The 15714-nt window shown below is 30.3% G+C and overlaps 1 protein-coding gene across 2 annotated transcripts; it reads right to left on the bottom strand.

Annotated features, from left to right (window-relative positions):
- Positions 1-12572: 12572 nt before the first annotated feature.
- Positions 12573-15463, bottom strand: LOC124848075 (Remorin family protein). Of its 2 annotated transcripts, none has more exons than XM_047325688.2 (4): positions 15282-15463; positions 13948-14781; positions 13607-13688; positions 12573-12904 (listed from the first exon to the last, which is right to left on the bottom strand). In XM_047325688.2, the coding sequence occupies exons 2-4, from the start codon at positions 14721-14723 to the stop codon at positions 12689-12691; spliced, it is 1074 nt and encodes a 357-aa protein (XP_047181644.1). In that variant the 5' UTR covers positions 14724-14781; positions 15282-15463; the 3' UTR covers positions 12573-12688. The 2 variants fall into 2 exon arrangements, with proteins under 2 accessions (XP_047181644.1, XP_047181643.1); XM_047325687.2 differs by having other exon boundaries at positions 13948-14826; positions 15282-15462.
- Between the last annotated feature and the right edge of the window lie 251 nt (positions 15464-15714).

The following is a 15714-nucleotide window of genomic DNA, read 5'->3' as shown; positions in this document are numbered from 1 at the left end:
TAAAGGAAGTCTTTCATCCTTTGTGAACACTCAAATGAGGTGTAGGTTCATCTCTTGTGGTATCAAGAGATGTGTTTTCTAAACTTTTACAAATTGTATCTGTGTGATTGTAATTTGTAATTGTTTTGTGAGTGGTGAACTGTTTATCTTGTTTTGAGATAGGCGATTAGACGTAGGATTACTAAGATCCGAACCAAGATAAAATCATCTATGCAAATTTCTCTCAACCTTACTCTCTTTATTTGTTATTATTATTTGCTTAGTAAGTTTAATTGAGTAGAAATTTTAAAAGGCATACGTTTTCATTAAAGATCAATTCACCCCCCTCCTCTTGGTTTGTTATCCCACGCTAACCATTCCGCTGCAGCCGCTCTATCAATTGGTACGAGAGTTTTCTTTGATAGTTATTCAAATGGCAGGATCATATCAAACTTTTGTAGAGGGTGCTTCTATCAATAGACCACCACTATTCACAGGTGAAAATTATGCATTTTGGAAGGTTAGAATGCAAATATTTATTGAGTCTATTGATGTTGATATTTGAGAAGCTATTGCATTTGGTCCTTTTGTTCCTACTAACAATATGCAAGAACCAAAGCCCCGTGTTTAGTGGACTGCTGAAAATAAGAAAAGGTTTCAAAATGATGTAAAAACTTGTAATATTATTTCATCTGCTTTAACTGTTGACGAGAGTTTTACAAGATTTTGATGGTATCTTAGGGGGTATTTTTCGAAGAGTATAGCGCAGCGGAATTAACACTCAGAGAGCGGAAAGCGTATTTGATCACAATTAAACTTAATTTGGTCCTTTTAGTAAAAATAATTTTCTTTCAGAAAATTAATCAAACAGTTGATGTACGTACAATAAAATGAGTATAGGGAATAAGAAGAACAACACAGAATTTTTATCCTGGTTCGAATCAAAAGATTCTACGTCCAGTTGTTAATCACTGTAAATAGTGATTAACCTTTTTCACTAAAAAATTGTTTAACAGATTACAAGATAATGAACAATAAAAATGAATAGAACCACTCTACCAACTTGAAGAGAACCGCTTCAGCAATCGACCAACGATTCACAAGCTTCTCCTTTCACAAGACCAGGCAGAGCACCTTGCTAACTTGAAGAGAGTCTGCTCCGACTATCGACACACGATACGCGAGCCTCTCCTTTCACAAGACCAAGCAAGGGAACAATGAACAAAAAGCTTTCTGAGAACGTTCCTCTGACACACAGTGTTCTAAGCTTTCTCAGTTCAAAAACAACGTTCCTTTCTAATTTCTCCAAAACAAAATATATAGCCAAGTACACTGAGTGCCAAAGGTCAGCTCCCAACTGCCATGAATAATCGATTATTGTAAGTGATAATCGATTATTCAAGTCCGTTATAGGTTTTCAAAAATGGGATAATCGATTATATGAAGTGATAATCGATTATTCAAGTATGACTTGTGATAATCGATTATTGCTTAATCATAATCGATTATTGTAGTTAAAAATGCAAGTTTACAAGGTTTACAAGACTTTCCTACTACATTTAATTTCTACAAATTGCTTTTAACTAATTCTAATATCTTCTGCAACTAAAACTTCTTGTAGCATCATCAAAACAAATTTCTTCAAGATTTACCAATACTCCTTATTGGTAAGAATCTCCCCCTTTTTGATGATGATCAAAAATTCAATTTTAAAAGCAAGTTTGGCTTACCTGCAAAACATACAAGCTAACAAACAACAAGGTTAGCAATACCTGTAATAATTTATACTTCTCCCCTTGTATTATTCTTCTCCCCCTTTTTGATCAGAAGCAAAAAGATCAGATGTTAAAGACTCCCCCTAAATATGATCTCCCCCTCAATTAAACAAAGGATGCATATAATCAAGAGATCATTTTATTTATGAAAATAAAGATTACATTATAAGAAGACACATAACAGACAAAATTATAACATAGATGAAATGGCAAGTAAACAACAAAACAGTCTAACATAGAACCTATATCTAAAAATCAGGACTAGGAGATCTCTCGGGAGGTTGAAGGTTGAGATGATTCTCGATGTTAGATAGACGAACATCAAGATCAAGAAATTGATCAACCATGTACTCATTAACAGATCGTTGCCACTCATAAATCTCCTCAAAGTGAGTCTTTTGTGCAAGACTCATATCCTCCAATTGTTTAGATAACCTTGCAAAATGTTCTTCCATAGAAGTTGAGGAAGAGGAGGGTATGTTGGATGGTCTAGCATCAGACGGAGCAGCAGCACTTACTGGGTCAGCCATATGAGTGTCCATGTCATCATTTTCATCTACATCAGGATGATCATCATCTTTGTGAATAAGGACTCTTCCTCTAGTAATGAATCCCATTTGACGAAAGGTTGTATCTCCAATTTCTGATCCCACAGCTTCAATATTTTGAACTAGTTCTCCTTCAACAGGTACACCTTTGAATTCTAAAATCCTAGAGATAAGAAGAGCATAGGGAAGTTGATATGAATGTGATTTCTTGGCTTTTACCATTGTGTCAGCAATGAGAGCAGGCCAGTCGATGTGTATGTGATTTAGAATCCCGTACAATAGAAGTAAATCCTGCTCAGAGCATTGAGCATGGTTGGTTGCTCTAGGACATAAAATCCAGACAATCAAGTAGTGGATCATCCTTTCTTCAATTTTAAAACCTCCAACCAGTAATTGCCTTCTATTTGTTTGTCGTTCAGGATGACGTAGGAAGGATTGAAAAGTCATCATCCGGTTGAAATCTTCAAGTCCAAAATGGACTTTGACAGCATCATCCCAAATGGAAAGTTGAGCAACATTGGTCCATACATCATCATCTAAAATGATGCGTACTCCCTTGACCTTAGTAGATATTATCCCATCTCGATAGCGCAAGTTGAAGTAGAAGACTCTTATCAGATCAGGATAAATGCAGCCTTTTTGTTCTAACAGATGCGTTAACCCCTGCTCAGCAAAAGTGTTTGGAAATTGAAAGCCATAGAAGCGAAAAAAGTCAAGACGAATAAACTTTACCGCCATGATCTTCCTTTCTTGCCAAGAATTAACAAAGTCTGCATGTTTCCCTTGATCTGAAATCCATCCATCTATGTTTGCAAGACGTGGTTGAGAAGAAGAGGAGGCTCCAGCTGTTCTGCGACAGTGCCTTCTTGAGTCAGCCATGGAGGAAGAATGGGAAAATGAGATTTTGAGAAGGTGAAGGGAAATGAAGAAGATTTGAGCTCTAAATTTGATTTCAGCAGTATTTGGGTGCAAAGGAGTGTCTAATAATCGATTATGGGGGGCTATTTATAAGAAAAATGGACAAACTAGCCGTTTATGGTCGTTTATAGCCGTTATGGGATGCTCCAACGGCTCTATTTTTGAAACTGTCAGCGTGATAATCGATTATGGCTCGTGATAATCGATTATTAGTTCAATAATTACTGCCCAGAATTGCATGATAATCGATTATGCATAATGATAATCGATTATCTGCTCAAGATTTCCCAGAATTGAATTTGATGCATGAATAATCGATTATAACTTAGTAATAATCGATTATGAAGCGTTAAGTTTACGAAAAATGTAAAAGTTTGCATAGATTTTGATTCTAAGATATGTCTAACACTCCTAACTCTCTTCTAAGTTCATAAAGTAAAGATACCCCCTTAAATATGCAATTCAAATTTAGTTTTTAGCATACTCAATTAACCCACGAAATCAACAACCACTTTTCAAACAATTAAGATATCAATGATTAAGCAACCAATTTATAAACTAAAATGAATGCAACAGTAGCTTAAATGGAAATGATCACAGCTGCTACAGGTTTGACATGAAAGCATTTCAGCTAGCACAATCAGTTAAAAAAAAACTAACTTTGACAACATAATTTACAACTTTCAAAACAACAACTATGATTCATGCACTCTCATATCCTAATTTGTTCAACTTCATATATTCAATTATGCATATCAAAACAACATATGCAAAAATTCAACCACAAGAGCTGATTCAGGTGCTATCTTTCAATATTTTTTAAACAAAATAATTTACATCAAAATTATGCAAATTTGATAAGTTCATTTTCTGCACCCAGGCTCTCAATGTATATTATCATAGCTCATTCATTATGCATTTGAACTTAAAAACAAATCTCCACATAACCAACTTAGAAATAGAAATGACAATTTAATTTTCACATATCTTAATCATCAAAAATTGCTAATGAAAATTTGTCAGCCAACTTATTTAAATGACTTTTTCATAGTTTTTGATGCTTGACAAAGATTACACCAAAGGTAACTTCAAAGTACTCATGAAATTGAATACTAAGCCAGTTAAACACAAATTCTATAGATAATTATCAACAAAGCACTGAAATAACAATGCACATGGCTTTACATGACATGAATGAAATTCAACACATGAATATCTTAAATAAATGAATTTCACTTGATCAAAATGTGTAAACAGACAAGAACATACCACAGGATGAATGAAATAGTGATGAACATATCATTTGCCTAACCAGTAATGAATATAACAGTAATTAAATAATGGAAGATTAAATAAAAACAAGATGTAACATCACAACTTAAACAACACTTAGCTCAAATAATTGGTGCTTGAATGAAGGCTTTTGGATACCACTTGATGGAGTTACATCCTGGTTTGTAGCATCACTTCAAAGAGCATAATACCATAGAGCTCTCTTATCCTTTTGAAAACTTAACCTGCAAAGTAAAAACAATAGAGTTTTGGTCCCCATAATCTCATTTGGGTCCTTTGAGGTTAGAGACAATTTACTTTATAACAGGAATCCAAGCATATTTTCCATTTGGAACATCAAAATGTTTAATTCTACATTTGTTAGAAGTGTGCCCCTTTTTCATACAATAAAAGCATGTGACAACATTTGAGTTTCTATAAGACACAGTTCCTTTTTCAACCCATACCCTACGAGTTCTTTTAATTTGGTTCTTACTTTTAAAAACACTTTTGTTTTTATAAACCTTTCTAACAGTTATAGCCATTTCAATATTATTATTTCTAGTTGCAACTTCAAGAAGATTTTCAAGAATATCAATATCAAGCATATAACTCGTACATGAAAGACATTCAACAGGATGTTCATTTGAATTAGATTCAGACAATTTTGTTTCAAGATTACTAACTTTGTTTCTTAATATGACTTCCTCATCTAATGCATTATCATACTTAATTTGCAATTGTTTAAATTCCTTTTTCAAATTTTTATGAGCGACATTCAATTTTTCAGATTCATCAAGTAATTCAAGAAATGCCTTTTGTAAGTCAAATTCACTAGATTCATAGCTAGAATTACTTACTTGGCTTCCAGCATCATCAAAATTAGCTGTCAAACACAAGTTTATTTCTTCAACAGAATCACTTGAACTAGAGGTGGTTGATGCATTATCCTTCGAGGCAATGTGAACCTTCTTCTTCTTGTGAATTTTCTTTTCTTTTCTTTCTTTACTTCTTTTGTTGCTTGAACAGTCAGCTTTCAGATGGCCTCTTTCACCACATCCATAACATTTGAAACTTGCAGAGGAACCTTGATAGTCCTTCTTTTCCTTCAAGATTTGGCTGTCAGATGATTTAACATTGGCCATCAAGCATAAATTTTCTTGCTCACTAGAATCGCTTGAGCTTGAGGAGTTTGATGTAGAGCATGAATTCGAACAAGTCAACTTAGCCACATTCGATACTTCATCATGAGTGACTCTTAAAAATTTCTACATTTCCTGAGCACTTTTATAAATAGAAACTTTGAAAAAATCATCAAGGGTTAGTGCAGATAAAATTATGTTCCTAGCCCTAACATCATATTGTGCCATTCTATTTTCATCAACAGTCCAGTTAAAATAAAGTTTTTCAGTCTCTACACCATCAACAGTATTCATAGGAATATAAGGGCCATTTTGTACAGCTTCCCAAATACCTCTATCAACAGACCCCATAAAAATCTCCATTCTAACTTTCCAAAAAGCATAGTTATCACCAGTAAACAATGGAGGTCTGTTAATGGAAGCACCCTCAGCATATACATGGTTTTGATTTTGACCAGCCATTTTCGCAAATTTTGAAAAACTATCAAAGCAAGCTCTGATACCAATTGATGGTATCTTAGGGGGTATTTTTCGAAGAGTATAGCGCAGCGGAATTAACACTCAGAGAGCGGAAAGCGTATTTGATCACAATTAAACTTAATTTGGTCCTTTTAGTAAAAATAATTTTCTTTCAGAAAATTAATCAAACAGTTGATGTACGTACAATAAAATGAGTATAGGGAATAAGAAGAACAACACAGAATTTTTATCCTGGTTCGAATCAAAAGATTCTACGTCCAGTTGTTAATCACTGTAAATAGTGATTAATCTTTTTCACTAAAAAATTGTTTAACAGATTACAAGATAATGAACAATAAAAATGAATAGAACCACTCTACCAACTTGAAGAGAACCGCTTCAGCAATCGACCAACGATTCACAAGCTTCTCCTTTCACAAGACCAGGCAGAGCACCTTGCTAACTTGAAGAGAGTCTGCTCCGACTATCGACACACGATACACGAGCCTCTCCTTTCACAAGACCAAGCAAGGGAACAATGAACAAAAAGCTTTCTGAGAACGTTCCTCTGACACACAGTGTTCTAAGCTTTCTCAGTTCAAAAACAACGTTCCTTTCTAATTTCTCCAAAACAAAATATATAGCCAAGTACACTGAGTGCCAAAGGTCAGCTCCCAACTGCCATGAATAATCGATTATTGTAAGTGATAATCGATTATTCAAGTCCGTTATAGGTTTTCAAAAATGGGATAATCGATTATATGAAGTGATAATCGATTATTCAAGTATGACTTGTGATAATCGATTATTGCTTAATCATAATCGATTATTGTAGTTAAAAATGCAAGTTTACAAGGTTTACAAGACTTTCCTACTACATTTAATTTCTACAAATTGCTTTTAACTAATTCTAATATCTTCTGCAACTAAAACTTCTTGTAGCATCATCAAAACAAATTTCTTCAAGATTTACCAATACTCCTTATTGGTAACAGATTTCTGTTTGTAAGACTGCACAAGAAATATGGGAAGTGCTGAGAGTAACCCACAAAGGTACAAATGATGTAAAGAGAGCTAGAAAGAATACCTTAATCCAGGAATACGAAATGTTCAGGGTGAAGCAAGGAGAAACAATATCAGATGTTCAGAAAATGCTTCACCACCATCGTAAATCATCTCATTGGACTAGGTAAGTCTTTCGAAACTGATGAGCTTAACATAAAATTTTTTAAATCTTTAGACAGGTCTTGGCAACCAAAAGTGACTGCAATTTCTGAGTCACAAAATCTCAACACAATGACTATGACGACATTATTTGGAAAGTTGAGAGAGCATGAACTTGGCCTTGGAAGACTAGATGAAGAAGAAGCAAAAACTAAGAAAAAGACTCTAGCCTTCAAATCTGAGGTAGAAAGGAGTAAGAGCAAAGTAGAACATGAAGACTCAGATGATGAAGAAAATTTGAGTCTCATAATCAAAAGGCTCAACAGGTTCACGAAGTCAAAAGGTAAAGGAAGATTTAAATACAAAAAAGGGCACTTAAAAGCTGACTGCCTAAATCAAAAGAAGGGTGAAGAAAAGAAAGAAAAGAAAATCTTCAAGAAAAGAAAGCCTACATCGCATGACAATGAAACAATTTCTGATTTGAACAATTCTAATGAAGAAGCAAACATCTGTTTGATGGCGGACAACAACACTGTTGGAAACCAAGTAAGTACATCTAACGATTATGATAATTTTAGTCAATATGATAATGAAGATGAATTGCATGAAACTTATGCTGTTTTAGTAGTAGAATTCGAAAAATTAGATAAATCTCATAAGAAATTGAAAAAGGAATTCAAAGAATTAAAATTAATTTTTGAAAATATTCTTGAAGAAAATAAAAATTTAAAATAAAAATTTGAAAATATTCTTGAAGAAAATAAAACTTTGAAAAATAAAATTTTATTTTATGAAAAAGGTAAATATACTAGTAGTAATGAATGTGCATCTTGTGTGAATCATAAGAAACTACTAGATAACACGACTTTAGAAGAATGTAGTAAAAATAATGAAAATAAGGTTGTTAAAAATAAGTATGTTCCTAAAATTAAAAATAAACATAATAAAAGAATTCATAAAACTTGAGCAGAAAAAGGAACAATTTATAAGAACACAAATGTTGTATGAAAAAGGATTTTCTATCAATGTTTTTAAACTTAACGTCGTCTCAATATTCATTAAAGTGAGCCATTGTGCTCTCTTTCTTTTCTATTTTTGTTTCCTCCTCATACTTCTTCCCTCCAACAAGAAGTTTTTCATCTATTTTCTATAATTGTACACTTTGTTTTGTTAACCTAGTTATTTCTCATCAATTCAGTGTTTTTCTCTATTTCCTTTAAATGACCATTTTGTGAAATCCAAGCTTCTGAGTTTTTTTTTCTTTTGTATTTGGTCTTCTAGGCATATTTTGAATTGTCTCGCATGGTACTTTAGTTGTTCAAGTTTCAACCTTTGGTAATTTGTGTTTGTGTTGTGGTTTATTGTTTGATTTATAATTTTGCTGTCTTGATCTCTCAAGACAAGATAAATATGTTACAGAAAAAAGCTAGAACATCGTTGAGTGAAAAATTTGATTTTAGGGATAAATATTTCAATTTCATAGGTTTTATAAGAGAAAATAGAAATGGAGAAGAGAAACATATATCAAGAAGAAGAAAAAAAATAAAAAAAATGGCTTAGTATAAATCATATAATCATCATGTAATAATGATAATACTAATTTAACAAAAGAAATTACATTGACTTCTTTTAATAAATAATAAGACCACATTAAATATAAAAAATAAACAAAAAAAGATATTTAACAATTACTATATATATTGAGGTGAAAAAGGTAGTTAAGCTTACAAAATAATTTACTGTAAAAGAAAAAAAAGAAGTATTTTCCTTTCACGAGAAATGGCCATGGAAACAAATTTGTGGAGGAAGGATTAAGCTAAGCTGGACAAAAAAAATCCAATTAGCTAGCTCGTGTCCATAATTATTCCATTCAAAACTACTTCAAATTGGAATGAAGTTTTAGTATCAAACTCTGTTTCTCAAATTAAATTATATTGGAATTCAGTTGAAATGCATTAAATTAGATTTGATAAGAATTTGTTATATACATTTTGACACCCTAATTTGTTGGGGTGGGCAAACTGCACTATTTGTACTGTACTATAAATCTATTACAATTAACTATAAAATAGTTTAAAAAAACTGAACTGCACTAGAAAATAGTTCAAAAAAACTGAACTAAACTATTTTTTAGTTCAGTTAACTACAAAACAATTCAGTTAACTACAATGCACCTTTTTCTAATAAATAAATGTAGTTTTGCACTTGTACAACTGTCAATGGCTAATTATCCATAGAGTTAAAAGAATTAGTTCAATTTGATTTTTTTTAATAATTACAAACAAATAAATTAATATTCAATAACATCACATCATTTAAAAAAATTAAATTATAAATCTATATAATTAGAATTAGTAAATAATTATAATAAAAAATTTAAAAAAATTAATGAAATATTATTGGTACTATTTTATCATATTATTAAAATTAAATTAATAACTATAATTATTTATCATTACTATTTATTATTAATTTAAAAATATAAAATGTCTAAAATTTGATTCTCATATTAAATATAGTTTAATTTAATAATATAAATTTGTTTATATATTATTTTATATAGATTAAAAACTTAATCTCTAAAAAATATTTCTGTTTATCTCTGTTTTGCGTTATTTGAAATATTTTTAATTTTGACAATTATCTAGTTTAATATAAAAACTCTCATCTTTCTTCTCTTCACACCTTTTTCTGAATTCTCATATATATATATATAATATTATATTTTATAATTATTTACATAAGTACTTTTATCTTTTTATTTTTACAATTATAGTTAATTTTATTAAGTTATAAAAATAATTACCAGTTTTTGAAATATAATTACAATATAATAAAATTTAGTTTTTTTTTAAATATATAATTATTTTAGTATAAATTTAATAATATCATTTTATTTTAATAATTATAATAATAGTTAACTTTTTAAGAGACTTGAAAAACAACATTTATTTATTTATCTATATTAATAAATTTTGAAATCTAATAAATTTTTACGTACATATATCGGTCTTGCTTATATATTAATAATATTGAATATTTATAATATAGAAAAAATACTAATCATTGCTTACACCACACACAAAATAGAAAAATATATATATAATTGTATTATATTTTATAATTATTTTCTCATACACACTTTTATCTTTTCATTTTACAAATATATTTAGTTTTATTAATTTAAAAAATAATTACCAATTCATAATCACAATTTAATAAAATTTAGTTCTTTTAAAATATATAATGAATTTTAGTATGAATTTAATAATATTATTTTATTTTAATAATTATTATATTAACTTTTTAAAGAACTTTAAAAACAGTTATTTATTTATTTATCCATAATATATATATATATATATATATATATATATATAGTTTTATTAATTTACAAAATAATTATCGATTCATAATTACAATTTAATAAAATTTAGTTCTTTTAAAATATATAATGAATTTTAGTATGAATTTAATAATATTATTTTATTTTAATAATTATTATATTAACTTTTTAAAGAACTTTAAAAACAGTTATTTATTTATTTATTCATATTATATATATATATATATATATTTAGTTTTATTAATTTACAAAATAATTATCGATTCATAATTATAATTTAATAAAATTTAGTTCTTTTAAAATATATAATGAATTTTAGTATGAATTTAATAATATTATTTTATTTTAATAATTATTATATTAACTTTTTAAATAATTTAAAAACTGTTATTTATTTATTTATCTATATTATATATATATATATATATATATATATATATATATATATATTTAATTTTATTAATTTACAAAATAATTATTGATTTATAATTTCAATTTAATAGAATTTAGTTCTTTTAAAATATTTAATGAATTTTGGTATAAATTTAATAATATTATTTTATTATAATAATTATTATAGTTAACTTTATAAAGTCAGTTATTTATTTATTTGTCCATATTATATATATATATATATATATATATATATATATATATATATATATATATATATATATATATAATCTAAAAGATAGTTCAATGTTTATTTATTTTGAAGAAAAAAAACAAAACAACATAGTTCAGAGTTTAAAACAGTTAACTATACTCTTAATAGAAAAAGTTTAGTTTTTTTAAACTGCACCAAAAAATAGTATAATTCAGTTTTTATAAAAACAATTCAGTTTTTATAGTACAAAATAGTATAGATTATCTATAGTTTACTGTACCTAAGTTAATTATGCCCAGCCTTACTAATTTGTGGCTCGTTATAGTTTCCAATTCCTTACCATTTTCTAAATTTTTATATTGAATTGATGCATGGTTTAAATGATTTAATAATCTTACATAAATTTCATTATATAAATCCAAATTTAAACTCACAATGTTATCTTCAAGTTTTCTAACTCGACTTCATTCGAATCATGATTGATCATTATATTGGCCAAATATTAGAAATTAGTCATTACATAAATTATTATTTTATTTTCTAAAGACAAATAATAAATGAAATAAGTTGTTTACCAAACAGTAAATTGTTAAAAATGGATAACGACACAACGTAAATAAGTTCTTATATGTTGCAAGATCACAAAATCATAATTTTTTCTAAAAGTAATAATTTAGCAATGGAAAAAAATAGTACAAAAGAAAAGTTTCAATGACAGTTATTGAACAAATCCTCCTCGTGTTAAACCATTGTGTATTAGTAACTACAGATGATCACTCAATCCCTTAAACTTAACAACTAAAATATCTTAAAAGTATTGTAATTATGTAATAAAAAGATAACGCAATTAATTCAAACACAAGAAATACCCTCAATTTTAATGTTAATTTTATTCTAATTAAATCGATTAGCTGAATAAAATTTAAACTAATTCAAATAAAAATTTAAACTAGATTCAAAACAATTCAAATTAATTTGATGCAAGGTATCTGAATTTCAAGTTCAATCAATTTTATTACATTTGGATTCAATTTTTAATCAAACCCACCCCTGATTAAGGGTTAGGGTTAGGAATGGTAGAAAGCTGTGGGAAGTGAGGGTCGATCAGTTGGAGGTAAGCCATCAAATTTACAAAAGGATGTTTGAAGAAAACAAAAATTATTAAATACATAAAATACTCGTAATTTTTTAAGTTGGATTTTACCTAATCCTAACCTTAAGAGTAATGGTATTTAAGTTAATGCACAAGTTACTTCATTATTTTCTGATTTTGCTATGTCTGGCTAAAACAATGACTGATTTTTCAGGAACAATGACTAAAGAAGACAACAAATAAAGATGTTCTTAGAGCACACACCGAGAGGAAGAAAACAGCATGGAACTTGCAATATTATTTTAGAAGTAGCACATGAAATTGTGATGGGATAGACAGGAAAAGTTTCATATTTCGGACAAACAGTTGCAAAATTGCAAAATTGCTACCAACACATGGAAGGCAACTTAAAGTTGAAAGAGAAAGAAGATGGCACATGTCCTGTTCGACGTATATACTCTACCCTTTCGGTAGTCCTCAAAGCCTTGTCATTCAGCTTCACCTGTGCATTTGCCCGTTTCTCTTCAGCTACCCTCTTAGTCGAAGCCAGTTTATTTGCAAACCTTTCTTGTGCCAAAGCTTTCATTCTCTCAGCTTTCACCTACAAATTCAAACAGATCCTAATCACTTACTTAAGTACTGTAATGTAATTATCTATTAACTATATGCACACTTCAATATTTTTGTTTTGCCAAGCATTGCAGCGATGTTCATTTACTTTGCTGTGTCAGATAACGATAGTGAATAATCCCATCTAGGTACACATGCAAGAAAATGTGCAGCTGTACAAATTGTAAATTGTACGGTTGTATGCAACCTTACTCAAACTTTAGCCCACTCATGAAAGCAATGCATGTCTGCTACCTAGAGGGAGGTTCTATCAGTATCACATAAGATATATCACTATGCATCAGTGTACTGTTTCGAACTTATCAATTACAGAGTACTTGCTTAACCCTTGTGCTATTTCAGTGGATCAATGACAACTCGAGGGAGTTTCATAATATATACATTTTCTATTCCCTGCATGGGGAATGAATCCAGGAAGAAAATACGAAAGATCAAGGTCCCTGCCATGCCATGTTTCTTTTGAGGAATAATTCTCTCTGTCAGTCTATTTCACAGACCTTTCAACTTTACTGAAATGTGCTTTGGAGTTGTTAACAGGCATCAAAAGATGAGCTATCATCTTCACCGTTTATGAGCTATGGGAAGATCTACTTTTGGAAGTGCCAATTTCAGAATATCTTACTAATAATATGCTAGATTATAAGAACAAACATAAACCCAGTAAGGATTGTACCTCCATTTTCTTCATCTCCATTTCAGCTTTTCTAATCTGGTGATTTTCCCAGGCTTGAATCTTCACCTCTTCACGCTTGAACCTAAATAAAGGTTTAACAAACAAGCTTTGTTAACCGTCAACAATCACACCAAATCCTTGACTCCTAAGATACAATTTATACCAAGTGTTTAATTTGAAAAAAAACTATATTATTACTTAAAAAAATAAAATTAGTGACAAATGTCAATGTAATTTTGAAACAAATCATCTCATCCCTAAACTCACCGAACTCTGTAATTATTGAAGGAAAAACCATTTTCCTTCAATACATAGAACAAGCTCAATAGTTAAGTAATTACCTGGCCATGTATTTGGCACGTTCTGCCTCATCCCAAGCCATTGCTCGACTTTCTAGAGGACTCAACTTTCTAGCTTGATCTTCAATCCTCTTGCAGGGGCTTGTTGATCCTTCTGCAGTGTGCCTAGCAGTGTTACGGTCAACCTCAACAACTTGCAACCCGTTTTGACCCCTCATTGGGGTTGAGGTCCCTGAATGAATAGGGCTTCTAGTTGCAGGAGTTGTGGCTCTAATTGGGGTACCAGTTCTTGAAGGCTCTTGACTAGCAATTGGTGTCATCTCAGTTCCCATGTCTCTGAAACATATTGATTGGACCTGGATTGTGTTTTCTGAAGGCTTAATACTGTTTCTCCAATTTGAGTCGTCACATTCTACCCTTTTGGCATCAGCTTCATATTGAGCAGCAATGGCATTGGCACTAGAAGTAGTCACCAAATCATGAGATGCATCATTGTCTTCCTCTTCCTTCTCACTACTTGAGTAATCATGCTCCTTCTGTGGCACAGGAGCTATCAGTCTCAAATCATCTGCGTTTGAGTTTCTTGGTCTGTTTTTGGAGTGACTTTTCTCTCCTCCTTTTGACAGTCCCACAAGCCACTTTTGTGCATCATCCCACTTAGAAGGGGTTGGTTTTCCCATAGTTGTTCGATGGTGGTGGGGGATACGAGTAGTAGCGTCCTTTCCTTTGTGAAACTCTGAATACACAGCACTGTTATTTGGGATCTCTTGTGTTGGTCCATGATTGTTATAGCACCCTTTGTCTTCTACGTATCTCATTTCCAAAGATGTCTTTCACAAACTCAATCTTTCGAGTAGAACAATGGTGGTCCAAACTCTACACAGTGAAAATTTTTAGGATCTATAATTTCTGCTTTAGATCCTATATAGAGAAAATCAGTATAATCCATGTTATGTATGAGATCTTGTTAATACTCTGAACAAAGATATATACAATACTGGCCTAATCTAGATTGAAGTTTAGTACTATAGAGCCTTGCATGTCTATTTAGTTGTATCTACAAACATGAAGCACAAAAATGTCAAAATAGCAATGTAAAGTAACTCTTGTTACTGAAACAAGGACACCCTAATGAACCTAGACAAATACTTCAGTCTCAAGCATTCAATCCTGAAAACCTTTTACCTAAAATGAACAAAGAACTAAATAAATCCTTAGGTGCAATGCTTGGAAACAAAATACAGTCACTCATCAAGTTACACCTTTGAATCTATGTTGTCAAAGTCTTAGAGATGTAGTATGAGAACTTAAAACAGAGTAAATGAAGCTAAAAATGGAGTTCACATAGTATAGCTTAGTATTTAAGAGAAAAATACCTTATTTCAGACCATGAAATTCTGAGAGTCGCAGAGGCAAAGATGAATTTTCAGATCCATTGAACATTATAATACTACAGAAATACTATGCATGGTTCAGAAAAAGGGTATCCTTAGGACTACAATAAATTAAAAATGGTCAGAGGAAGAAACATAGATGCATAGAATAGCTATTTATCTTGGGAATTGGTGGACTTTTTTTACTGAGCAATACAGGTGCCATGTGGGGGTGGAATCCACTTTTCATCTTCGATGTAATGTGGCAGAGGAACCGTGGATGTAGTATTTTGGCAGAGAATGACGAAGTAATTTACTATTTTTCATTCCTAAGGAATCCTGAGAAAGTTATACTAATTAAATACCTAATGAAATTTATAACTATATTTTTAACTTCTTTAATACCAAATGATTTATAAAATAGTATAATAGTTTT

Source organism: Vigna umbellata, chromosome 1 (genome assembly GCF_029865625.1).
Source record: "Vigna umbellata cultivar VRB3 chromosome 1, Vumbellata_1.0, whole genome shotgun sequence".
NCBI classification, from domain to species: Eukaryota; Viridiplantae; Streptophyta; class Magnoliopsida; order Fabales; family Fabaceae; genus Vigna; species Vigna umbellata.
This window is presented reverse-complemented; position numbering and strand designations above follow the sequence as displayed.

Bases quoted from the DNA above. Each gene is read 5' to 3' on its own strand.
- LOC124848075 (XM_047325688.2), bottom strand. From the start codon at position 14,723: ATGAGATACGTAGAAGACAAAGGGTGCTATAACAATCATGGACCAACA. The intron at 13,689-13,947 runs GTAATTACTTAA...ACCTTTATTTAG, and splicing joins CGTGCCAAATACATGGCCAG to GTTCAAGCGTGAAGAGGTGA. The intron at 12,905-13,606 runs GTACAATCCTTA...TTGAATTTGTAG, and splicing joins TGGAGATGAAGAAAATGGAG to GTGAAAGCTGAGAGAATGAA.